This window comes from Chelonoidis abingdonii, chromosome 14 (assembly GCF_003597395.2).
Source record: "Chelonoidis abingdonii isolate Lonesome George chromosome 14, CheloAbing_2.0, whole genome shotgun sequence".
NCBI classification, from domain to species: Eukaryota; Metazoa; Chordata; order Testudines; family Testudinidae; genus Chelonoidis; species Chelonoidis abingdonii.
In genome coordinates this window covers 10413328-10439500 of record NC_133782.1, presented here as the reverse complement: position 1 = coordinate 10439500, position 26173 = coordinate 10413328, and the positions used below count along the sequence as shown (strand labels likewise).

At 48.7% G+C, this 26173-nt stretch overlaps 1 protein-coding gene across 1 annotated transcript in view; it reads right to left on the bottom strand.

Moving 5' to 3' along the window:
- SYCP2 (synaptonemal complex protein 2) overlaps positions 1-26173 on the bottom strand; it is an 86045-nt gene that overhangs the window by 22975 nt on the left and 36897 nt on the right. The window contains exons 23-31 of the mRNA XM_075072454.1: positions 25697-26118; positions 24916-25040; positions 23313-23349; positions 17074-17147; positions 16913-16970; positions 16034-16089; positions 15338-15386; positions 14802-14976; positions 13562-13629 (exon numbers count right to left, since the gene is read on the bottom strand). Coding sequence (XP_074928555.1) covers positions 13562-13629; positions 14802-14976; positions 15338-15386; positions 16034-16089; positions 16913-16970; positions 17074-17147; positions 23313-23349; positions 24916-25040; positions 25697-26118 — 1064 coding nt within the window. The remainder of the gene's footprint in view (positions 1-13561; positions 13630-14801; positions 14977-15337; positions 15387-16033; positions 16090-16912; positions 16971-17073; positions 17148-23312; positions 23350-24915; positions 25041-25696; positions 26119-26173) is intronic.

Below are 26173 nucleotides of genomic sequence, written 5' to 3'. Positions count from 1 at the left end.
TGGAGTTGCGCAATTCCCTGCCCCCAGAACCCTGCTTTACCGCGTTATATCCGAATTCGTGTTATATTGGGTCCGTATATAATTAGAGGAGATGTACTTGAAGTTACATTTTATAATAGTGTATAAAATCATTAAAAATTATTACAGATTATTATAAATAGTTCAGACATGATTAGATGGTTATAACCATATTAGTTGGAAAACTTATAGATGTTTGCAAGCTTATGGTTCAAAGCAATCTATTGACCTGGTAGACCTTTATAACAATTGATTAATCAGTTATTAAAACCTCTATTAAGGCTTTATAAATCTATAAGTAACATTAATATAAAAGTGTGACAAATAGAAAAATGTGATATCTCGGTGTGTGCATTAATAATACAAATTAATGGAGGTTGTATTTATTGGCAATTTATTCAGCATAAGCTTCAAAGTTCTTCTTAGCAGTGCTTGCTCATATCCATTCCAGTTAGGTGTACGCGCCGCGCGTACGTACGTTGTCGGAACTTACCCCAGCAACCAAGCGGGCCGGCAGGTCGCCCCTAGAGTTGGCGCGCCATGGCGGGTTGAATATATACCCCTGCCGGCCCCCGCTCCTCAGTCTTCTTCCGCCGTGTCGGTCGTTGGAAACTGTGAGCGCGGCATAGCTGACCTCCACATCCCTAGCTCTCTTGTCAATTGTTCCGTTCTAGTTAGTTAGTCAGTAGTTACTTAGATACGTAGTTTATATTTGAGTTAGGAGTTTAGTTGTCTATAATATGTTATACTTCGTATCGTGTAGGGCTCTGGCCCCTTTCCGCGCCCGGCGCCGGGCTGATGCCTGGATTCGCTGTGGGTTCAAGGCGTTGCTCGACTTGTTAAGAAGCCAATGCCACCATGATCCCACGACGCCTGCCTGAAAGGCCTGGGGGATCACAATCTCAATAAGTGCCGCATATTGTAAGTCTTTTCCGTCCCCGAGACAAAAGCGGAGCGAGACCAGCGCTCAGGACGCCTCCTTATGGAGCGGCACTTCACCCTGCGCCTTCCGGCACTAGCGCGCTCCGGCACCGGACCCCTCCGGCACCGCGAGACTGCACCGGCACGGACCTTCTCCGGCACGCTCCACGCGAGAGAGCCCTCTAAGTCCTCAACCGGCTAAGCGGCCCCGTAAGTAAGCACCCACTGCCGGGCCGGCCGTGGCTGGTGTGCCAAGGGGTTTCGTTGACTCGGGCCGGCGGTCCGTCGAGTTCCGATTCCCTCCAGCTCCCCGCCAAGAACTGGGGTGAGCTGTAACGCTCCGTCCACGCCCGAGAACTTTCTCGTCGGCCAGGGATCCTGATTGCTCTGACTGGCTGGGCATGCCGCCAACCCCCCGGCGCGCCGGTGCGGTTGTGCTTTCTAAGGGAACCAACCCCTATGGGGCACCGTCCCCGATTCTCCCGACCCGGCGCCGCTCAAGATCAAGGCCCGGTCGCGATCCCGGCACCGATCACGAGGGAGGTCTCCTTTTGCGACGCCCTTCCGCAGTCCCGCACCGCTCTCCTGGCGCGGCACGGTCGTACTCGCGGCACCGGGTCATCATCGGCGATCAGATTACTCCCGGCACCCGCTACGGGAGTCCCAGCCGCGCACGGACCTGCAAACTCCAGGAGGCCGCCTCAGGGCACCGCAGGTCCTCTTCCGGTCGACCTCCCGGGACCGCGCGCGTCCGGCAGGTCACCCGGTCCGGCACCGGTTCGACTCACGGCACCGATCTCTCCGGCACCGCGGAGGTCGTCGCCATCAAGGGCGCTGATTTCTCGCTATCCTTCCTTCCGGTCCACACCATGGCCCTCCCGACAAGGCCTCTGTAATCCTCCCGGGACTGTACCAGGTATCTTATCTGGATTCTGAAAGACCTGCCCATTCTCCGCAGAAGGTCACCATGAAGCAGGGCCCACAGCACTGGGGCTTCTGGACGCCCTGGCCATACATCAAAGCCCAGGGTGCTCCGCTCGTTTCCGCACGTGCCGCCTGGACCCTAGAACGGAGGGCTCCAGAGGCTGCGCGTCACGGCCCCCACCATCCCCTGGGAAGAGCGGTCCGTCCATTCGTGCCTGCGGAAATCCCTCAGGACGCTGAGCCGGTACTGCCAGCTACGGGCTCCCAGACCCACCTTGCCAGGTCACTCTTCATCTTCCTCCCCTGATGAAGCAGTAGCCGGAACGACATCCATCGCGTCACCCCCCTAGACTTTGAGGGCTCACCAAGACCTCCTCAGGCGAGTGGCGCTGAACATGAACATTCAGGCCGAAGAGGTCTTCTGAGGTTGAGGAACCTGTGTGCAGTATACTCACGTCTGACGCCCCATCGTGTTGCCCTGCCTTTATTAAACAATACAGAGCAAACCAACACCATCTGGCAGTCACCGGCCTCCGTTCCCCCCACTTGCCCGAGGGGTAGAACGCAATACATGTCCCATCTAAAGACTATGACTACCTATATATCCACCCGCGCCCATGCTCCCTCGTGGTTCAATCGGTGAACGAGAGGGAACGTCATGGGCAAGAAGCGCCAGCCCCCAAGTCCAAGGACGCAGAAGGATGACCTACTGGGCCGCAAGGTTCTATTCTGCGGGAGCATTGCAGCTGCGAGTTTCTAACCAGCAAGCTCTACTCAGCCGCTCCTTAACACCTGGACAGCGGCTGATAAATTCAAAGAGCTCCTCCGCAAGACGCTCGTCAGGAGTTCGTCACCCTTCTGGACGAAGGAAGAAAGTTGCACGCACCTCCTTGCAGGCGGCACTGGACGCGGCCGCTCTGCCGCAGAACTCTGGCCTCCAGTGTCACGATGCATCGATTCTCCTGGCTGCAGGTCTCTGGCTTCCTGGATGGTGTCTAGGTTCCGGAGGATCTTCCATTTGAGGGCCAGGGCCTGTTCTCGGATAAGACCGACCCGCGGCTCAACCTAAAGGATACGCGCCGTCGGTCATCTCTATGCGGCTCTTGTGAATGCATACGCCCGTGAACACAGCGTAGACCCTTCCGCCCGCACCTGACACAACGTCGTAGGGCCCTTTCCCCCCGCCAGCACGAGACAAGATTTCTTTTTTCATGAGCCCAATTTACAGAACATGGGCAGAGCCGGCAGCAGAATTTCTGGTCATCAAGGGGTCAGCTTCACCGCCGAATATGCGCGACCTTTACCAACCCGCTTTCCCTTTCTCTCCGCTGCTCCGACCCAGTCCCTCCGATTTGATGAAGAAATACGCGTCGAGGTGCGAGTCTGCTTACCGTGTTACTCTCCTCCCATGTTTTCCTCTTGACCACCCTCTACTCCCACCCCTTCTCCGACCGTCCTCTCCTAACATGTCTACGCACCTGCTGGTGCAAGGCCGATCTGTAGTCTCACTTTCGACCGATTGGGGGTTCCCTCCGCCTCGCTGCGGTTTGGCGGTATCGAGCTGGCATAGTTGCCTCCGGTGACCCCCACTTTTCCCTGGCCCCCATCCCTCTTCCCTCTTCGGGACCCCTCCTATTACGACAGCAGCGTTCCTCCTCCGATGAGCCCAGGTGCAATCGCCCTCCCATCAGACAAAGAGTGCACTCGCTCGGTCGACAGGAATCGCAGAGATGCATTCGAGAGAGGGCAGAGGTGGTTCTATCTCCTCGCTACTCTGTTTCGCTCCCAAAGGACCCGAAGGAAGGAGGTCTCCAGCATGGCGTTCGCGCCATCCTTCTCGTACCCTCTCCGCGGACTTCCAACATATATTATTTTGGAGTTGACATATCCTCCCCGGCAATGGTGTGTCCTTGGGGACCATGTCATCCCATCCCTAGATCCTTGGAGGACTGGTACGCCGCCGTGCTCGATCCGCGATAGTCGCCTATCTCATTCGTACGCCTCGCTTCCCGCGCGACCATCGGACCGAAGCTTCTTGCGAATCTAAAGAGCATCCTATACATTATCAGGTTCACAGCTGCCTCCGTGTTCCGCGCTCTGCGTTCGGCCACCGACCGCTGCAGCCTTACCCGACGCACGTGCTCTCCTACGAGCATCGGCCGTCGATCGGCCAGCGTTCCCTCTTAACGTGTTTTTCCTAGCCGCCCGCCCCTCAAGGAGATACTTTGCGCTCTCCTGATAGGGCCCAGCATTCATTTGGTGGGGATGGGCGAGTTCACACATGAATTCTCTTCCCCTACCTCCGTTCACGGAGGGCTTGCCGTCCTTTGTACGGCCACCGGAGAGTGTTTCACGAAGGGTGCATGGCCCGTTAGTCGTCGCCTTCCTTTCGTCGCAAGCCGGGTGCATCCTATTAATTCGCGCCTCCAGCTCAGGACCGAAGGCCTAGTGGTGCTCTCTTCTCCCGAAGGCACCGTCTCTGAATGAGCGCGCAGAGCGCTGTCTTCTGCACAAACCCGTCTCGACGGCCAGTTGGATTCTGAGCCAGTGTATTGATGATTTAGCTCCCATTTCATCGTCTCAGGCTCCATTCGGAAGCTGACAGATAGTAGAGTAGAGAAAAGTTTCATATCTCTGTCCGGCCGTGCACGTCCCTCTAGACGAAGTCGTATACCATAGCACACTTTTCTTGTGCGTCCCGCGGATTTCCACGGGCTCTAGATACTCTACGGCACATCATGCTCTGTGCACGCGTTTGCTGGTGCGCCCTCTAGACATTTTTTCACTCGACAGCTCTCTCGCTCGCGCCATCACCTGCCTCACCGTTCTTGGAGGGTTGCAGCGGCCCACATGGCGGCGCTGCAACTCCTCTCGTGACGCGCCGCCAGGCTACGGTCTCAGACCATCTGAGTTGTTTGGCTACTCATCCCTCCTTGCCTAGCCGCTCAAAGCAGGGTCTCGGTACACATGCGACCTGCGTCCCAGTCCACTCATCGCCAGCACGACCACTTCACCTGCTGCTCCCTCGCTCTCGATGGCACCGCCCAGGCACGGCTCTCCAGACCTTCGTCTGGGCTGTATGGATGTCGGTCTTCATCCCGCATGGCGCGGAGATGGCGCCAAATTCCACTCATGCGGCACTAGCCGCGCTCCATAGGATAGTTCACGTCTCATACGGACGGTCGGATCTTGCGACATGGGCGAGAACCATTCAGGGCTCTCCACACGTTTGAGGTAGGGCCGGGAGTGCGCCGTGCCTGCCGCTCCCGCAGGGTCTGCTCTCGTAGTCCACGTCCCGGGTAATCTATTCGCAGTGACGCGACGACCTCTGTCCTGTCACTCTACTAATCCATCGGCCATCTACAGGGCCTCGTGGCGTGGTGAGTATCAGTCTCTCAATACAGAGCACCCACGAGTCGGGGAGCGGTCGCTCCCTCCGTATCTCTATTGTCGCTCACTCAATGCGCCGAGTCCGGGCGAGGTCGAGATCGCCCGTCCGGCTCTCTGTCGGCGATGGCCATAAATGTCTGTCGGCAGAGTCTTTGATCTAGCCAACATCGGAGCTCCTCCAGGCCTAGTCTGCTCGCTTCTCCTGAGTTCCTGCCGTCAAGGATACCCTGCCGGAGCCATCGTGCTAGTCGGTTCGCTCAGAGACTCGCTCCCAGACATGGTCCCGGGCGCCCAGACGTAGCCGCTTAAGCTTTTCCGCAATGGCCGCTCCCGGATCGCCCCCATAGATTCTTGATCATCCCAACCCGTGCCCAGGTCGCCCTACGAACCGAGAGTGTGGCGCCGCGCCGTTATCTGTCCTGTCCGACACACTCCAGGGCCCCCGTCCAGCGCACGAATGGTCAGCCTGGACTTCCGCCCAGACGTAGCCCTTACGGCTCCGCAGGAGTGAGCGGGGAGCTATGCCTTCTCCCTGATCTCCGTGATGGATCGGGAACTGTTACTCTGTTTATTATGCTCTCGTGGTCCCTCCCCGGGATTCCACATATAATCAGCTCAAGCAGTCCTGTGCTGACAGCGGTCGCGCCTGCTAGCTGGGCCGCCCGCTGTGGCGAATTGCCTCATCCGCCCTAGCGCGATAGCTCCTCACGAGTTCCGTGGTGAACCGGCGCTACCTCTCTCTGTTCATGGACCTCCCCCCTCTGCATCTCCTCGAAGGTGACCCCTCGTTTTCGACCGCTGGCCCTCCAGTGTCGACATGAGGAGCGCTCGACTCTCTGCGCTATGGACTCACGTCGGCCGCGCGCTTAGTCGTCCCCCGTCGCGAGACATTTCTCAGTTCCCTTCATCCTCTCTCTCGGGACGCTCGTGCTTCCGTGGCAGTGTGGGCTCACACTCTGGGGTCCGTGATCATAGTCACACTCTGCGGCTCACTCGTGATCCAGCGCATGAAGCCACGGCCGGCTGTGCTCACACCGCGATACTTCTGGAGCTTCCGTCGGTACAAAGCTCTCTCGCGCTGAGCTCCTGCGTGGGATGAGACGGCTCGGATACGTTATGGCCAGATGGATACGCGCTCCTTCTACCGTGGATGCTGGTGGCAGCGTGAGTGAATTTTACAACGCGCTCTCACGCCGCGCGTGGAACCATACCATCGCTTTCCCAGTACGCGCAGAGACTCGTGATGTTAGGCAATGTATGCGCTATATGGTGTTACGCTGCTTGGATTAACTGACGAGAGGAAATCCTGGGCGTCATATTGCTATCGCTCGGGTCTCCTTGCCAACTTTTGTCGTGCCCAATTTCCACGTTATCTTCTTCACACGAGTTACGGCGTATGAGTGCGCTATATCCGCCTATCTACGCACGGACCCTGGCTGTTGTCACATTGACGCTCGCCCATTCCTCAGAGAGGCTTGTGCGAGCGCCTCTACCGCTCACGTGCCGTCATCTCAGCCCTCCCTGTGCATCACTCCACCGCGTAGCTCGTCTCATGTCTTATGTCGTCCCTCTCCGTCCCACTGTTGTCACCAATAGATCTGCTGGCTCCATAGCTGCCGGTCCCTCGTCGGAGCTGGGCTCTCTGTGAACACTAGCCATCTGTCTCTGCCTAGGCCCCCCTCCTTACATCTCCGCATTTCATGGCCGAATCGTCATGCATGTAGCTTGCGCCGTTCACTCTGATTCCGTTGATTGTCCCCTCCCGGTACTGCGGTATCTCTTCATGCTCCCCCTCCATTTTTTCCTGGGAATACAGCGGATGACACACTGTGCGATAAGGTGCACATTCACGGCCTGCCCGCTGAGGCGGCATTATCCTTCCCAGAAAGTTGTCTTCAGCCCAATTCTTCACGGTCGTAACACCAGGCCATATTCTCTATTCCTACGGTCCTCCGTTATCTTCTTCTTTACGAACCTCACTTAATCTCGGGTAGCAGAGTGAAACAGAGCAGCCTACCTGTGCCTGTCCGTCGCGCCCGCGCCGCGCGAAATCGTCGTGGGTTCTAGCTAGTGATCAGAAACGACTTAAACCGATTCTCGCAACAGTCTCCATATCTCACTGTGTCGTTTTGTCTCGTCTCACCTAGTAACTCATTCATTGACGCATGCATCACAAAACAGGTGTCTCGACCTCGGTCCTACGGCTCAACCAGGTGATCATCATCGTGGGCCGGCTCGGGCGATTTAACGTCCTCTGTGCATTAGAAGATTAACGAATGTTAACGAACTAACCGCCTGCTGTGCTGGCAAGTCCACTCGACGATCTCTCTTCTCCTGTTCGCCAAGTGGCGCGAGTAGGCTCAACTGGCCTGCCAGGTTTCACTCTCATCCAACGAAGGAATTCTCGTGGAGCCCAAGGGCATCGTGGCTACGTCTCTGATTAAGGGTATGCGTTTTCCACACCTCGGGCGCCATCTCTCGCTTCGAGGGGCGGTTAACTGGTCTCCCCATCTGTAGACGATTGACCCGAGCCGGCGAAGGCCTGAGTCCTTTCCGTTCGCCACACGTAGTTTGATCTAGCCCATGTCACTCGCCGCTAGTGTCCTCACTCACCAGAGCGCATCAGTCGCATGGTGCGATGTGGGCCTCTGCCGGGTAATCTCGCTCGTGGGTTTGCGCACTGTGAACTCTCACTCGACTCCCCATTCGGCGCTAAGGCTAAGGCTTTGGGTAATTCGACCTACTGGAATGTGAGTCAGAGCGAACAACTCGAGAAGAAAGATCGGTTATCCTTAGCTTGTAACTGCTTGGTTTTCTTCGCAGAGGTGACGTGCTCAGTTAGTCACATTCCACACACCTGACCCTCCATCTCCCCTGTCGGAGAACCGGCAAAGAAGAACCTGAGACGCGAGCGGGCCAGCGGCCCGCCCGCTCCTCAGTTCCTTCTTGCCGGTTACTCCGACAGTGGGAAGGAGGCAGGTGTGGAATGGATATGAGCAACACATCTCGAAGACAAAAAGAGTTACAATAAGTAACCATGTTTTCTTCTTTCGAGTGCTTGCTCATATCCATTCCAGTAGGTGATTCCAAGCCTACCTAGGCGGTGGGGTCGGAGTGAGAGGTCACAGTGCGCAACACAGCAGAACCGAAGGCCGCATCATCCCTGGACTGCTGGACCAGGGCATAATGGCTAGTAAACGTGTTGCCACGGAGGACCAGGTCGCCGCTCTGCAGATTTCCTGGATGGGAACTCGTGCGAGGAACGCTACCGACGATGCCTGGGCTCTCGTAGAGTGTGCAGTTATACGCCCCGAAGGGAGATGCGCGAGGTCGTAACATGTTCTTATGCAGGACGTTACCCACGAGGAGATCCTCTGTGAGGAGACTGGCAGCCTTTGGCCGCTCAGCTATTGCGACAAGAGCTGAGTGGGACTTGCAGAACGGCTTTAGTTCTATCTATATAAAAGGCGAGCGCCCTGCCGCACGTCTAGGCCATGTAACTGTTGTTCTCTACGAGATGAATGAGGTTTAGGAAAGAATACGGGAGGAATATTCCTGGTTAACGTGGAAGGCTGAGACAATTTTGGGGAGGAATGCCGGGTGCGGCCTCAGTTGCACCTTGTCTCGATGGAAGATCGTGTATGGAGGTCCACGCGAGTGCGCGCAGCTCTGATAGCGCCTAGGGATGTGATGGCCACCAGGAACGCTGTTTCCAGGACAAATGGAGGAGGGAGCATGTAGCCAGCGGTTCAAACGGGGGGAACATAAGACAAGACAACACGACGTTAAGATCCAGGAGGGGGCTGGATGCGGACTTGAGCGTAAAGGCGCTCCAGCCCTTGAGGAATCTAGTGACCAGTGGTGCGAAAAGGCGGAATGGCCATCGGCCCCGTGGTGGAAAGTGAGATGGCCGCCAAGTGAACCCGGAGCGAAGCTATAGCCAGTGGCCTGTTGTTTGAGCGACCATAGGTAATCCAAGACGATCGGGATGGAAACATTGGCAGGGTGAAGCGCTTTTCCGCACGCACCAGCACGTAAAAGCTTTCACTTGGCTACGTACGTCGTTCCTCGTGGATGGCTTTCGACTGCGAGAAGTACTTGCCTCACTGGGAGAGCAGTGCAATTCGACCCAGTTAGCCACGCAGGAGCCACGCCGAGAGGTGGAAGGGACTGAAGGTCCGGGTGACAAAGCCGGCCGTGGTCCTGCGTGATCAGGTCCAGGTGAAGAGGCAGGGGACAGGGTCCACTACCGACAGGTCCAGGAGCAGAGAGTACCAATGCTGACGGGCCATGCCGGGGGCGATGAGAATCAAGCGGCCCTGTCCCTGCGCGCCTTCGAAGGACCTTGAGGTAATGGGAACGGAGGGGGCATAAAAAGGTGCGTTCCCACGGAATCAGGAAGGCATCCGCTACGAGTCCGCTCGCGCCTTGGAAGGAGCAGACAGCGGAACACTTCCTGTTCGTGCGAGATGCAAAAAGTATCCATGTGGGGATGCCCCCACTTGCGGAAAGCGTTAGGGCTACGTCGGCGAAGGGACATTCGTGGGAGCTGAGACGACCGACTGAGATGTCCGCCGGTATTGCGCGCCCCGGGAGAAAGGAAGCGACTAGGTGGACTGAGTGGGCTATGCAAAATTCCACACACTTATGGCTCCCGACAGAGAAGAGGGGATCTCGTCCCGCCCTGCTTTGTTGACATAGTATACCGCTGTGGTGTTGTCTATGAAAACTGATACACAGCGGCCTTGGATCTGCCGATGGAAGGCTTGACAAGCAAGGCAGACCGCTCTCAATTCCCGGACGTTGATATGGAGAAGCAGATCGGGAGGAGACCAGCGACCTGCGGTCCTCAAACGGCCCTATGTGGGCTCCCCATCCAAGCCGATGCGTCCGTAGTGAGGACATCGAGGGCTGTGGAGGATGGAATGGGCGCCCCGCGCAGACGACGGACTCTCCAGCCACCATTGGAGGGAGCCAGAGTATGTCGTGTGGGACTGTGACGACGGTATCCAATGGACCGACTGGCTTGGCGCAGCTGAGGGATGAGCCACAATGCAGGGTCTGAGCCGTAGCCTGCGTGCTGCGTTCACGAAAGTGCAGGCCGCCATGTGGCCCAAGAGTGTGAGGCGAGTGCGAGTAAGAAGTTAGAGGTGCTGCCTGCAACCTCCGGATGATGTCCGACAAAGCCTGGAATCGGGACAAGGGAAGAGTGGCCGTTAGAGTCTAGACGGCGCCGAAATTCTATCCCTGGGTAGGGGACAGAATGGACTTCTCTACATTCAGCATCAGCCTAGTTTGCAAAAGGCGGCTGATCATGCGGACGTGGGAGAGCACCTGGCCTGCTGACGGTGCCTCGATAAGCAGTCGTCGAGGGTAGGGGAATATATGGACCCGGCTGCGACGAAGGAAGCGACGACTACGGCCATGCACTTCTGTAACACTCTCGGGCCGCCAAGAGGCCGAGACGGGAGGACTGTGAACTGATAATGATGGCTGCCTATGAGAAAGCGCAAGAACCTCCGATTGGGGGCGGAAAATGGCGATATGAAATAGGCGGTCTCTGCATGTCGAGGGCGGCGTACCAGTCTCCCAGGATCTAGGGATGGGATGATGGTCCCAAGAAACCATGCGGCGATTTCAACTTCAGTAAATATTTGTTGAGTCGCGGAGGTCGAGGGATGGGACGGAGACCTTCCTGGCCTTGGGAATCAAAAAGTAGCGGGGAGTAGAACAACTCTGCCTCCTTCTCGGTCTTTGCGGAAACCTCCTGAATGGCACCTTGTTTCGAGGAGCGTTTGCACCTCCCGAGGAGGATCTGCTCGTGAGAGGGGGTCCCTGAAGAGGAGGAGGGAGGGGGGCGGGAAGGCGGGTACGAGGCAAACTGCAGGTGGTATCCAAACCGCAGCGTGCGGGAGACCCAACGGTCTGAAGTGAGCGGCGCCACGCAGGGAGGAAGTAGGAGGACGGTCGGAGAAGGGTGGGAGGGTTCATGGAGAAACTGGTACATCGCCCTCGAGCGTATTTTCAAATGAGGACTTCAGCCGGAAGAAGGCTTGGTAGGTCCTTGCCTTGACCCCCTTGATTACCAGACTGTCTGCGCCTGCCATTCTTATTGCGGCGCCTGAAAGAATCTTGTCTCTGTTTCTGGGCGGGAAAGGGCTACGCTGTGTTGTCGTTGCGGGCGGAAGGGTCTACGCTTGTCACGGGCGTATGCATTCCAAGACCCGCATAAGACCCTGTATCCTTGGCGTTTCGCAGGGGTCCTTATCGGGCTCTGGAATGCAACGCCCGTGACACAGCAAATAACTTCCCGCCGCTAATACTAGCGTAGTGCAGCCAGCCGTGCGGATCTTATCGAGAACAGGCCCTGGCCTCAAATGGAGATCCTCCGGACTCCATGCACACCATCCGGAGCCAGAGACCTGCAGCAGAGATCGATGCATCGTGACACTGTGAGGCCAGAGTTCTGCGGCAGAGCGGCGCGTCCAGTGCCGCCTGCAAGAGGTGCGTGCAACTTCTTCCCTCGTCCAGAAGGGTGACGAACTCCTGACGAGCGTCTTGCGGAGGAGCTCTTTGAATTTATCAGCCGCTGTCCAGGTGTTAAGGTAGCGGCTGAGTAGAGCTTGCTGGTTAGAAACTCGCAGCTGCAATGCTCCCGCAGAATAGACCTTCGCGCCCAGTAGGTCATCCTTCTTGCGTCCTTGGACTTGGGGGCTGGCGCTTCTGCCCATGACGTTCCCTCTCGTTCACCGATTGAACCACGAGGGAGCATGGGCGCGGGGGATATATAGGTAGTCATAGTCTTTAGATGGGACATGTATTGCGTTCTACCCCTCGGCAGAGTGGGGGGAACGGAGGCCGGTGACTGCCAGATGGTTGTTGCGTTGCTCTGTATTGTTTTAATAAAGGCAGGGCAACCGACGTGGGGCGTCAGACGTGAGTATACTGCACACAGGGTCCTCAACCTCAGAGACCTCTTCGGCCTGAATGTTCATGTTCAGCGCCACTCGCCTGAGGAGGTCTTGGTGAGCCCTCAAAGTCTAGGGGGGGACCGATGGATGTCGTTCCGGCTACTGCTTCATCAGGGGAAGGAGAATAAGAGTGACCTGGCAAGAGTGGTCTGGGAGCCCGTAGCTGGCAGTACCGGCTCAGCGTCCTGAGGGATTTCCGCGGCGCCACTCTAGGGGGCGACCTGCCGGCCCGCTTGAGTTGCTAGGGTAAAAGTTTCCGACGAACGTGCACGCGCGGCGCGTACACCTACTGGAATGGATATGAGCAAGCACTCGAAGAAGAACTGAAGCTTATGACTGACATAAAATTGCCATAAAATACAAACTCTCCATTTAATTTTGTATTATTTAATGCACACACCGAGATATCACATTATTTTCTATTTGTCACACTTTATATTAAGTGTGTACTTATAGTTTATAAAGCCTTAATAGAGGTTTTAATAACTGATTTAATCAATTGTTATAAAGTCTACCAGGTCAATAGATTGCTTTGAACCATAGCTTGCAAACATCTATAATGTTGTCCACTAATATGGTTATAACCATCTATACTCATGTCTGTAACATATTTATAATATCTTGTAATAATTTCTTAATGATTTATACACTATTTATAAATGTAACTTCAAGTACACCTCTACCTCTATATAACGTGACCCAATATAACACGAATTCGGATATAACGCGGTAAAGCAGGGTTCTGGGGGGGCAGGGCTGCGCACTCCAGTGGATCAAAGCAAGTTCAGTATAACGCGGTTTCACCAATAATGCAGTAAGATTTTTTGGCTTATATTTATATATATTTCTAAGATTTATATTGAGGTAGAGGTGTATGACTTTCATTTTATAGCTTTTATACTTAGTTAGGTTTATCATTTTTCTAAATAATCTTACAAACAATCCAAAGGTATTATAATGCAGTGAATAATTCAGAGGCAAAAAGCTATCTTAACTAATCCAATCACTGAAAAAGTGAATAATTAAATACAATGGTTTGTCTTGCCATTAATCAGTAACTAGTTATTACCAAAAAATTATACATCTTAGAAAACAAAATGCAAGCATCAAAATGCCATAATTATTCCAACTCTCAGCTAGTATTATTAGGGAATAGGAATTGTAACAGGCTCTGTTGTATTATTAAAGCAGTCAGAACCATTTTAATTGGTTGTGAATTTGAAAGGATTTTGTTGAAACTAAGAGTGAATTAATACAAATATTTAAAAAAAAAATCCTATGGTCAATTAAAATAGATTAAAAATATCTATTAAAATTAAGTTGCAATTTTACTTTACCTTTTTATTTTTTGTTTTTTTCCCTTCAGATCTATCCATCAGACATGCAGAGTCACGGAACGTATATGCTGTTAAAATCAATAGCATTTAGAAAACTAGCCTAATATCCAAAAAATGTTGACAATCTACAATTTTAATTGTTAGAACAAGGTATCATGTATACACCCACAGATCTTTATCAATGCATTAAACTGCTTTCAGATTACTATTTGGACAGTAGTACAGTTTTGCTAAAAATAGTTCTTTTTGTGCTAAAACAAACAAAAAAATTTTTTTTTACAATATTCACCTTCACAAATACTGAGGATAAGTACATTTCAAAGTCCATAGGTTATGGAAGGTATTTGCATTTGATTATATTTAATTACATTTAAATATGTTTGAAGTCTGTAGTATTTCATGTATTATTGTGGGCTAGGACTATATGTAAGCTCTCAAGTTGGAACAGATGACAGATGTGAGACTTGGAGGTTCAAAGTATTATCTTAAACAAGATGCCAGACAAGAATGGACTTCTGGAACAAAAAATGTTAAGTGGTTTTCCTGGAGGATATTTAAGGGGAGGTGAATGCAAAAGAACCTTTTGAAGCTACACACTGAGGAGTGAGTCATCATCTGCTGATCCCGTTACTTGAGGCCAAGATCAAAAGCCTAAACTGTAGAAAGGAATGACAGAACTATCCATGATTGTTCTGGTTCTGAATCTGAGACAAATTATGTATTTATAGTCACAGGAAAACACAGTTGTGGATTTTAAGGAATGGCATCTACCAGAGCCCAAGGTTTGAGTTGGGTAATTTCTAGAAAGCTTTTTAGCATGCTTGTACTTCTTTCATTGTTTTTAATTACGTTTTCTCTGTAATGCTTTCACCTGAAGAATGAATGTGCTTGCTTATAAAGAGCTGTGTGGTAACTTATAACTACGGGCAATACACTGGGCAGAGACTGCAGAGAGAAAGCATAGTGCAGACACTGGCTTTTCAGGCAGACTGGACTGCTGGGAATATCACAGATCTCTTGGTCAGGAACGAGAAACTGTCGGTCTCTGCCCAAGAGAGGTGGTGGCTGAGGAGCTGGGAACCTAGAGAGCTTGCTCTCACGGGACCACAGGTGCAGTTACCATGAACTGAGACGCACTGCACACAACATATTATGCATGGCATATATAATGAAATAATTTAAGAAATATTTACAGGTAAGTGAAATGCAGTCCCTAAATGTTCAACAATTAGTTCCTTACTTGCTTCTATACTTTTAGATTTCTTCGGATTTTTAGTTCTGCTGTAGTCTACTAGTTGGGGTTTAGGTTTTCTGTTAGACTCTCGTAGCCAACTGATATCTGTCTTGCTGTCATCACCTCTGTATTCTGTGTCAGTGTCACTAAAGAGATGCTTCTTATTTTTATTCATTCTATTCTATACAAACAAACAAACCAAAAATAGTTAAAGGTCATTTATTTCTGTTTAGATTTATAATACAGTTTTTACCTAAAAGTATGTGGTATTTCTAGATATAAGAAGCATTTGAGCTACAAAAATCAAGTCTAAAGGCCTATCTTTACAAGAGTTTTCACAGTATTAAATTTAATAACTTCAGGCTGCTTTAAATTATGTCAAGGGGCAGTTCCACCTCCATTCAAGAAAAGAACCATGCGAGTGGAAAAATGGCTTACAGTTTTATAATTCTTTGTACCATTTTAAGGGAAAAGAATGGTTATTTTCCATACTAAAAATCTGGTCTTTTTAATATCAGTTTCCCTGAGTTTAAGAAACTTACTTTATTATCTACTTTTTTCTGGATGGTACTTTTGCTTTCATCGGGATTCCTTAAACAAAAAGATATTTACATTAATAAATACATCCAAAGCTGAAGACATCTGCCGAAGTTATTGTCATCTTTCTGCTTTTGGTATGTGTGAGCGTGAGAGGGGAATTATGAGGCACATGCACTTGATCTCTTTTTGGCAAGTTTGAAAACCACAGTTCACTTTCAAATCTAACATGACTGCCTCTTAGTTTGAGGCAAACAGGGAGACACAACAACAACTAGACACACTGCAACCATTAGGTTGCCTCCCCAGAGTGCTCCATGAGGAAGCTCTCTTCATTAGTAAATACCACACATTAAACTAGTAATCTGATGAAAATGAAAGGATTCGGGAGAAATTTGCCAAAGGAAAACAGTTAAAAAAAAAAACCAACCAAAAACAAAATACAGCTGAGGAAGCCATTGGAGCTGCCTTTACTTGCTGATGAAAGGAAAATAAATGAAGAAGTTATGCCAGCCCACTTTACAGGGAAAGTGAGACAACAAGAGTGTTTTTTTTCCTGTTTATATCTATTAGAAGGACTTGCACCTGCTATCTTAATTGGCATAGGGGGACGTTGGAGAATGCAAACAAAACTATTCATTATTACCATCTTAAAGGAAAAAATATTCTTAGATGATTATAATGCAATGTAACATTCTTACATTTTTTCTGTCAGATTTGTACTAGCTTTCAGGTTAGTAACATGTAATTCTTGGACCTAAAATGTAAGTACAAATAAATGAGAAATAATTGCAAATGTATCTTCCATGATATATATAAAATACATTAGTTATTCATGCAAAGAGTAACACTAAGCCTTTTTTACTCCAAATACAAAATTTCTTGTTTGCAACAACTTACAATGGTCAATTTACACATCAAAGAATATTTCACATCTTCTCTTTGAATATTTCAATGCAAACTTCCCCGATTTCACATAAATCATGTTACTATTTTTATATGCATATTTTAAACTTTTTCTTAAGAGTTATAAATTGGCCCATATTCTCCAATTCGTAGTTAGTAAGTATGCTACTACATCATAGTTTCTGCTAAAGACAGAGTTGGCAGTAGAGCAGAAAAGCTAGAGGATGGACCTGCCAGATTTCATGGCACCGAGAACTAGTTTCCATGAATTTCCACTCTTCTCCCTTTCAAAAGGCTTAGAGCATGTCTAAACCCATAAAATATCTACAGAGGAGGAGATGATGCTCCCCCTTATAACTTTCAGCCCATTGTTTAAAAAGCATTCACCCGTGATGTGGGAAACCTAGGTTCAATTTCCTACATTTGCCTAATGTAGAGCAAAGACTTGAAACCTTATCTTACCATCTTCTACGTGAGTGCCCTAACCACTGTGCTATTAGTTATTCTGGGGTGAGTGTCTCTCAGGACTTGTCTACATTGCCCTACAATTCGGACTACAAGAATGTGAACAGCAGTGCACACCACAGTGCGTGTTGTAACTCCTGTATGTGGATGCTGTGGGCATGAACTAAAAGGTTCCTAGTTTGCATTAATGTAGACTACTGGAATCTTACTCCAAGCTTTATCGTAGGTTCATCAAATCCACTTAAGTTAAAATTGTAGACATCATCCCTGTCAAAACAGATACAAATAAAGCTTTAGTTAGTGAATCAAGGAATATTCTTAACATAATTGGATATTAAAACATTTTCAAACAAAATTACTAGATACTTACACAATATGTCCTGTAGTCATATTAAGCACAGCTGTAGTTTTTACGTTTCTACAGCTTCTATTCTGAACTTTTTCCTATACATACAAAAAGAGTTACACAGGTCTAATATTCAAAACATGTTCATCTATAGTCATCAGTACATCAGCAAGTTCTTTAACAAAAGCCTGGGTGATAAATTAGTTGCTTTTGAATCTAAATCTTGCTAAATTTACAATATTCAAATATGGTATTAGGGGTCAGGACTGCTGGAGGTGAAATATTTTGAGATGTAAAATCATCATCTGTGGCCCTTAAAAATCTCATGGTACTTACTCAAAAAGTAACAGTGTTGGTTTCTGTACCATGCCCAAATTCCATTTGAGTAATATGTTTTCCTACTTATTCTCATTTGGATAAATATTCTTAAATGTATCTTTTAAACTGCTGTATAGTCTTCCATATCATGGAAGAATGAACTTCAGTCATAAATTAAACGATCCCGTTATATGCTGTATGGTAAGGGTTTGTCTCCATGAACATTTAGTTCACATCGAGAAGAGTGTGAATCTACCCCGCACTATCCTGCTGCATACTAACTGTCCATGAAGACCCTACTGATGCACACTAATCATGCCTTAGTGAGCTTTGATCACTCCCTTTTCAAAACAAGGTAGAGCAAAGCACACTAAAGAAAAAATGGTTACTCACCTTCTCTTAACTGTTGTTCTTTGAAATGTGTTGTTCATGTCCATTCCAATCAGTTGTGTGCCCATGCACATGCCTGAGCGCCAGAAGATTTTCCCATAGCCACATCCGTTGGGTTCGTCTGGGCACCCCCTGGAGTCGCACCTTCATGGTGCTCAAGATAGAGCCCTGTCAACTCACCACCCCCTCAGTTCCTTCTTGTCAGCTACTCCAATAGAGGGGAAGGAGGCTGGGTATTGGAAGAACAACAGTTATGAGAAGGTGAGTAACCATTTTTCTTCTTCAAGTGCCTGTTCATGTCAATTCCAATCAGGAGAATCACAAGTCCAAGTTTAGGTGGTGAAGTCGAAGTCTTCCATTGATTGAAGCACTGCTTGTCTGAAGGCCGCATCATCTCTGGCCTGCTGAGTAATTGCATAGTGTGTGGAGAAAGTATGTATGAAGGATCACGTCGCCACCCTGGAGATTTCCTGAGTGGAAACCTGTCATAGGTTTCACCCCCACTCTGGACTTTAGAGTACAGATATGAGGACTTGCATGTGAACCCCTAAACTGAATTACCAGCTTAGATCTGGTTTTGCAGCCACCACTCCCAAGCACTAACTCCCTTCCCTGGGTAGTCTTGAGAGACTTTTTCACCAATTTCTTGGTGAACACTGATCCAACCCTTATGATCTTAAAACAAGGAGAATTTAACCATCCCTCTTCCTTTCCCCCACCAATTCCCGGTGAGTCCAGATCCAATCCCCTTGGATTCTAAAGACAAGGAAAAATCAATCCAGTTCTTAAAAGTAAGGCTTTTTATTAAAAAAAGAAAGGTAAAAGAAAAAACTTCTGGGAGAGATTAGCATACCAGCTACTCTCACAGACAACAGTTTCAAAACACAGAGGATGTTCCCCTGGGCAAAATTTAGTACACAAAAGAATTCCCAATTTGATATTCCTCTAATTGCACAAAGACAAAGTCACAAAGGAAAATAAACAAAAAAACTATTTATTCTTTTCTAAAACTTACTACTCTGATAAGAGGCTGGTTCCTTGATCTTTTCCACTCCAGCTGAAACTGACCAAGACAAAGGGAACTTTCCTCCTTCCTTTTGAAACATCCTGTCCTCCCATTGGTTCCTCTGGTCAGGTATCAGCTAGGCTAGGTGAACTTCTTAACTCTTTACAGGTAAAAGAGGCATTAACCCTTAACTATCTGTTTATGATAGAACCTGAGCCAGGAACGCTGTTGATGAAGGGCCTGCGCCCTGGTGGAGTGTGTGGTGACTGGAGGTGCAGGAACACCTGACAGGTTGTAGCACTCACAAATACAAGATGCTATCCATGACGAGATGCATTGTGATGACACAGGCTGACCTTTCATTCTGTTCGCCACTGACCCAAATAAACTGGACCGATTTTCTGAACGGTTTTGTTTTCTCAATGTAAAAAGCTAGTGCCCTGTGGACCTCCAGAGAGTGGAGGCTCTGCTCCCTGCCACTGGAATGAGGCTTACGGTCGAATGTTGGGAGAAAGACGTCCTGGTTGATGTGAAATGCGACAACCTTTGGGAGGAAAGCTGGGTGGGGCCTGAGCTGAAGCTTATCCTTATAGAACACAGTGTAAGGAGACTCTGATGTTACGACCCTGAGGTTAGCCACTCTCTTGGCCAAGGTTATCTTTACCAAGAACACTACCTTGTAAGAGAGGTAGAGCAGGGGGCATGTTGCTAATGGTTGAAAGGGAGGTCCCATGAGCCTAGAAAGGACCAGACTGAGGTCCCAGGCAATGAAACGCTGACAGACATTAGCGTATAACCTGTCGAGCCCTTTTAAGAACCGGCTGACCATACGGTTAGAAGGTGTTATAAGAACACCTGCTGATGATGGACTGCTGGTTCAAAATACAGAGCTGAAGACCCCCACAGAGTAGACCTTTCTCCTGACAAGGTTAATTGCTTAGCCTCCCTGTTTTTAAGGGAGGGCTCCTAGAAACCCTACAGCTCACGCTGATTAGCAGTGTGTCCACAACAAGAGAATTGGGAGGTGGGAGGAGGAAAAAGGTTTGTACCCCTTGGAGGGCATGAAAAAACACCTCTCGTTGCACTTGGCAGTGGGTTGCAAGGAAGCTGGGGTCTGCCACAAGGTCTTGGTGGCACCCACAATAGTCTTAATAAGTGGTAGGGCAATACGAGAAGGACCTGAGGGGGTGAGGATATCCACCATGTGATCAGCCTCCTCGACCACGTCCTCAGCCTTAATGCCTAAATCTCAAGCAGCAACTGATGTAGCACCCTGTTGTCTTCAAGTGCTGGGGCTATGGATGTGCCTGCCAGTGCCTCATCTGAAGACGAGGAGGAGGAAGCCCTTATAAGCAGCGGATGCTCCCTGCCATCAGCTCCCAAAGGGTCCTGCGACCCTTGGGGATCTCAGGGGAATGTTGGTGCTGATGGAGCTCCCGTTGGTGCCAGGGCTGTCAATGCCGAACTTGGTGTTGGAATGGGCACTGGAGACACTGATGGTACCGCTGGTGGAGCCGGTGCTGAACCAGCTGCCTGAGCTGACAAAGGTGACCGGGCCGGTGTCTGTGCCACTGTCAGTGCCAAGGTCATCATCAGTGCCAAAAATGCTGTCAGCACCGAGGCTGAAAGAGTCACCAGTGCTGGCGATGGTGATGCAGCCAATGGCATTAGTGTGTGGATAGGCGCCGAGGTGAGCTGCATAGTTGGCATCAGGACGAACGTGACTGAGGCCACTGAAGACGCTGTGAAGCAGTGCCCTTTGTTCCCTCCCTGGCTTTGGCGAAAGGCCCAGGGGGTCCAGAATGCCACTGTGGTGGATTCTGCCACTGCGGTGGCCATGCCCGGGGCTCTGGTCTGTCTCACCTTGACCTTGATCATCAGATCCTACTCCTCCAAGAGTAGTCAAACTCTGACTCCGAGGTCTCCAAGATTGAAGACTATGGAGGAGCCAAGCTTTGGTGCCTCGAGCATCAAGAGCTTGGGGAGCCACTAGGCCCTCTGTCCGAGTGGGCTGCTGCTTAAGGTCGTGGAGAGGGGGAAATACCTGGATATCATTGCTAGCTTCTCTCTTGACTGCACCTGGGGGCAGGGTAGAATTGTCAGTGCTGGACGTTCCTCCCTCCTAGGCAGCGAGAATAGCACCGTAAGGTGCAGCAGATCCTGAGCAGCTTCAAAAACTTCCGGTGTTGAAGGAAGTGGCATCTGCTGGCCCACAGGGACCAGTGAATGTGGGGGCCCCAGAGTCAACTGCCTCGACAGGGATTTTGAGCTGTGGTCCACCTGGGATTTCCCTTCCTTAGATTTAGCTGGAGGTGACTGACTTTTCGGCTTCTTTTTCTTCTGAGGTGCCAGCAAGTGAGACCGGTGCCTGCTCTCTGCTGAACCTCGGGAGATGCCGTGTTGGTGCCGAGCATCCCAGGAGCTGTCCTTTTTTGGCACCAAACTTGATGACGGCGCTGGGGCACTCGTCATCGATAAGGAAGCATTAGGAGATGACCTGCCTGAGCCCAGATCCGAATGCGGGCTTAGAGCTGCCTCCATGAGGATCCCTTTAGGCCGCTGCTCCCTTTCTTTAAGAATTCTAGGGCGGAACTCGCGGCAGACCTTACAGCGATCCTTTTGGTGATCTTCCCCAAGGCACTATGAACATGGATTGTGGATCACTCTTTAGCATGTGCTTCGTGTTGACCATAGTTTTTTAAACCCCAGGGAATGTGGCATACCATGGTTCTGGGGAGTCGGAAGGGCGGTAGAGACCCCCAACAACTCTAATCAATAACTACTAAGATAAACTAATGATATACAAAAACAACTGGAGTTGAACGTGCTTGCTAAAGCAAAGGCTACTGGAAGTTTCAGTCTACCATCAATGGCGGTAAGAAAGAACTGGGGGGGTGTCGGGTCAGCAGGGCTCTAAATTGAGTGCCATGAAGGTGCAACTCCAGGGGGTGCCCAGACCGACCTGAAGGATGCGGCTATGAGAAAAATCTTCTGGCTACCGTGCATGTGTATGCGCGCACACACCTACCTGGAATCAACATGAACAAGCACTTGAAGAACTTTTAGTGCACATCTGCAGGGACACAGACAATTAGTGTGCAGCAGGCTACAGTGGGATAGATTCACACCTCAGTTTGCCATGAAATTAGTTTGTAAAATTTGTCATGAATTTTGAGAATTCTAGCTGATAGGTGTTATATAAATATCAGTCACTATTATTATAGGTCAGGTGTGGGCAAACTTTTTGACCTGAGGGCCACAGCAGGTTTGCAAAACAGTATGGGAGGGCCGAGTAGGGAAGGCTGTGCCCCCCAAACAGCCTGCCCCTCACTTCCTGCCCCCTGACTGCTCCTTTCAGAACCCCCAACCCACCCAACCTTCCCCCGCTCCTTGTCACCTGACCTCCTCCTCCCAGGATCCCTGTCCCTAACCGCCCCCCAAGACTCCACTCCCTATCCAACTTCCTCAGCTTCCTGTCCCCTGACGCCCCCTCCCGGGATCCCCTGCCCCTAACCACCCCCTGCAACCGTCCCTCATTCACCTCCCTCCCCCAGCCCCTTTCAGAATGTGGCCCTGCGAACATGGGCGGAGGAGTCAGGAGGAGCAGGGGCAGCTGCACAGTTGGAGAGAAGCGTCAATTTCCTCTTCAAAGTGCTGCTTCTCTCCAGTCGGCTGCGCAGCCGTCCGGTGCTCCTCCTGAGTCTTCCACCCACATTCCCCCCACTCCCACCACCTGCACCGTCTGCTCCCCTGCTCCCGCAATGCAGCCCCTCCCCCCTGCAGGAGGTGCGCTGGTGCTGAGAGGCTGCATTGCGGCGGCAGGGGAGCAGACGGTGCTCATCCCTGGGTCCCCCTGTTGTTGGGGGGCCTGTGCAAGGGCACCCTGCATTCATTGGCAAATCTGCTCCTGAGCCACGCCGCCCGGCCGGAGCCAGCCACGCTGCTGGCACGGGAAGCTGAGGCTGAGGGGGAAGGGAGACAGCAGGGGACGGCCGCGGCCAGCCAGGAGCTCAGGGGCCAGGCAGGATGGCCCTGCAGGCTGGATGTGGCCCGTGGGCTGTAGTTTGCCCACCTCTGTTATAGGTGGTACTATTAAGGAATCACATTAATCATTACTGAATAGCTATAAAAACACACCAACACATGAACTGACACTGCTGTGAAGAAATAAGATGTGTAGGTGCAGCAATGTACCAGTTTTGGATGGGACATTAAAATTATGGTCCCATATGCCTGTTACTCTTGGATATACAGATGGAGATGCAAATTAAATAGCCCATTATCATTTTTAAAAATGACTGAGAATAAGCCCTGTGACCTGGCAAACAGCCCTTTTTAAAGAAGAGAGATTTCATATTCAGGAATGCTAGTGAACTATTGTGGAGCATCTACCAACTGCCATATTTTTATATCATTTTATACCTCATTGCTTTCTAAAGTACACTGAGATATTTCAAGTATGAAAAGTGCTATGATGAACAAGATTTTATAGTAGATAATATCAACTTTCAGATGAAATTTCTATGTAAAAAAAAAACAGTAAAAGTACCTTACTGACTTTGAAACCAGACTTATTTAAATATGACCTAAAAAAAAAAAAAAGTCAAATACCATCAAATGCATACCAAAAATGTGTTCAATATATTACTAATCTAAATGAAAACCATAATGAGATAAGAAAATATTTGCTTGTATAGTGTATCAGAGTTCTTCAATAACAGATTCTAAGATAATATGACTTTATATAGTAAAAATATGTCTTAAAATTCTAGTAACTTAGAATGTAGTCTACAAATAAACTGCACAACTATAAGCCAAATCCAGGCAACTTCAATTTTTTTCCAATAGGCCCAAATTCTCATCGCTGCACAAAGCTCAAAAGATAAAATTATAAAAAAGAGCCTAAGTCTCATTTTCAAAAGTGAATTAGACCATAAGGGTCAAAAGTCCCATTGACTTTCAATGCTTTGGATAAAATTTTTAAACTAAGTGATTTAGGAGCCTATGAATAAAAGTTTCGTGGAGCCTAAGTGTCAGATTTTTAAAGGTATTTCAGTGCCTAGATATACATAGGGGCCTAGAGGGATTTTCAGACACAGCTAGGTGCCAGACTCCCATTGATTTCAGTGTGTTAGGCTCTTAAAAATTTTACCGCAAGTCACTGCTCTTTGTGTAGGTTTGCTGCACTAGAAACAAAGGGCCCAATTCTCTTCTGTGTAAACTGACACAGTTGCGGGGAGCTACACCCATTTACACTGGTGAAAAATTTGTCCCAGAATTTTTCATCCACAGGCAGCAACATCTGCACCCCTAACATACTGGGACAGGTAGTATTGAAAATCTGCATAGTCACAGAACCAATGACTATACATTCCAATTCCCCATATTCCTAGCGTTCTCCATTTCTGCATAGCAGAAGAGAACCAATTCCAGGGAGAGCTGGGGAGGAACTGCCTGCAAACAAATCGTACTTAAAATGAACTAAGTTACAAACCCGTAACTGCCAAATATCATGAGTTATGATATCAGCATAACCTCAAGTTATTTTGTTTTACTGTTTTCATTTTTCAAAATAATTTTCATAACCAATTTTACAACATATATTGATGCATTTGTTCACAATTAGATAAATATAAAAATTATTTAAATTGTGATCTATGACCTGATTCTCAAAGGTGCTGAGCAACAACTGCTCCCACTAAGTCAATCGAAGATGCAGGGGTTAAGCATCTCTAAAGATGACACCTTTATGTGATTAAGTTTACATACAACTAAACAATTGTAGTCTTTAAAGGAACTCTGAGCATCACAGTTCCTCTGCTAGTGCTCTAAAAATAGAAGTAGAGGAAGCACTTTAAAGTTGCAGCTTAGGCTGGAGCTCAGGCTCTATCTATACAGCTATTTTTAGAGCCCTAGAGGAGACCAAGTCTATCAACCTGGGCTGGGAGGCTCGCTTCAAAATCCTTACTCAAACTGGGAGTAGCAGCCTAGCTGAGCTTGTCCTCCACCTTCTCACACAGATTTATGATCTGGATAAACCCAATTAGGCTGTATAGAGGCTTTATGTGCTCTTTCTTCTTTGCAAGTGCACAAGGAAGTAAGTCACAATCAAACTGTTCAAAGTATTATAAGAAAAACAGTTTATACTATACCTGTTATTAGCTAAAAATTCTCTTGCTTTTCTTGCATGTTCGATATCATCCTTTTGTTTATATCTGTCACTGATTTTACTTATTATTGATTCTATTGTTTCAGCCATTTCTTCAGATTTTGCTTTCTGTAACAACAGACTTTGTAAGTAACCTGTTAACTTTGACAGTAAACTTTGTACAATAAAAGGGCAGAGCTGCAGTTTGGGTACAAAGACTCCATGTAGTTGGCACTTGACACCCATGGATCCCTCAGGATTCATCAGGCTTGAGGGCAGCTTTTCCACAGGAAGAAAATCACACCCCTCTGCTTGAACAATGTAAGGAAGCCTTCACAGAAATTTCCCCACAAAATGACCACAGCTTTCGATGCAAGTGGCAACGATCTGGATATTTTTATCAGTAAGTCAGCTACATTTAATGGACAAAGTTTAAAATCCTGTCTCTGATCCAATATTTAAATAGGGTTGGGCTTGCACTGTGATGTTTCACTAGGGATCTTGATTTAAATTGTAACAGTCACAACTGTCACCAGAACAAAGGACCGGTTCATATTTTTAAACAAAAGGAACCCCCTGAAATCAAAACAGATTAATATTTTAAATTTTCAGCACAATACATATATACAAATGAGTTACATTCGAAAATATGGTAGACCCCTTATTCATCTGCATTAGTGTAAACCCAGTGATGAACAAATTTAGACATAAATAGAATTAAAAATATGCTATTGAGGCTACACTGAAATATTGAAAATATGGTAGAGAGAACACTGAAACTATACCATTCCCTTTATTGCTAAGTCGGAGGAACCAAAATGAGAATCTATCACCTTCTCAGATTTATGATTTGTAGTCCCTTTTCTAAAAGAAACATCAACTTCCTCCTTAGAATTCCTGGCCAACACTAATTTCGTTGAACATCCCAGAGATTTTTCAGTCATTGTAGTTGGATGAACTGATTTAAAAGATGATTCAGGTGTGGTGGGAACTTCTTTTGCCTCTGTATTTAGTATTTTCTGTTCTAAATGGTTAGAACTGTTTGATGTTTTTCCTCTGTGTCTTATGCAGTTTTCTTCATGTTTTTCAGTTTCATTTTGTTGCTTCTTTGATATTTTTCTACTCTGAACTTGTTGTTTTGGAGAAGTACTTTCAAATATCGAATAGAAAGCTTTTTGTTTGGCAGCTCTTTCACTGAGAACAGGAACTAATGCAAACAAAAAATAAAATCTTTTTAAGATAAAAACTTGTAAAAAAAAGAT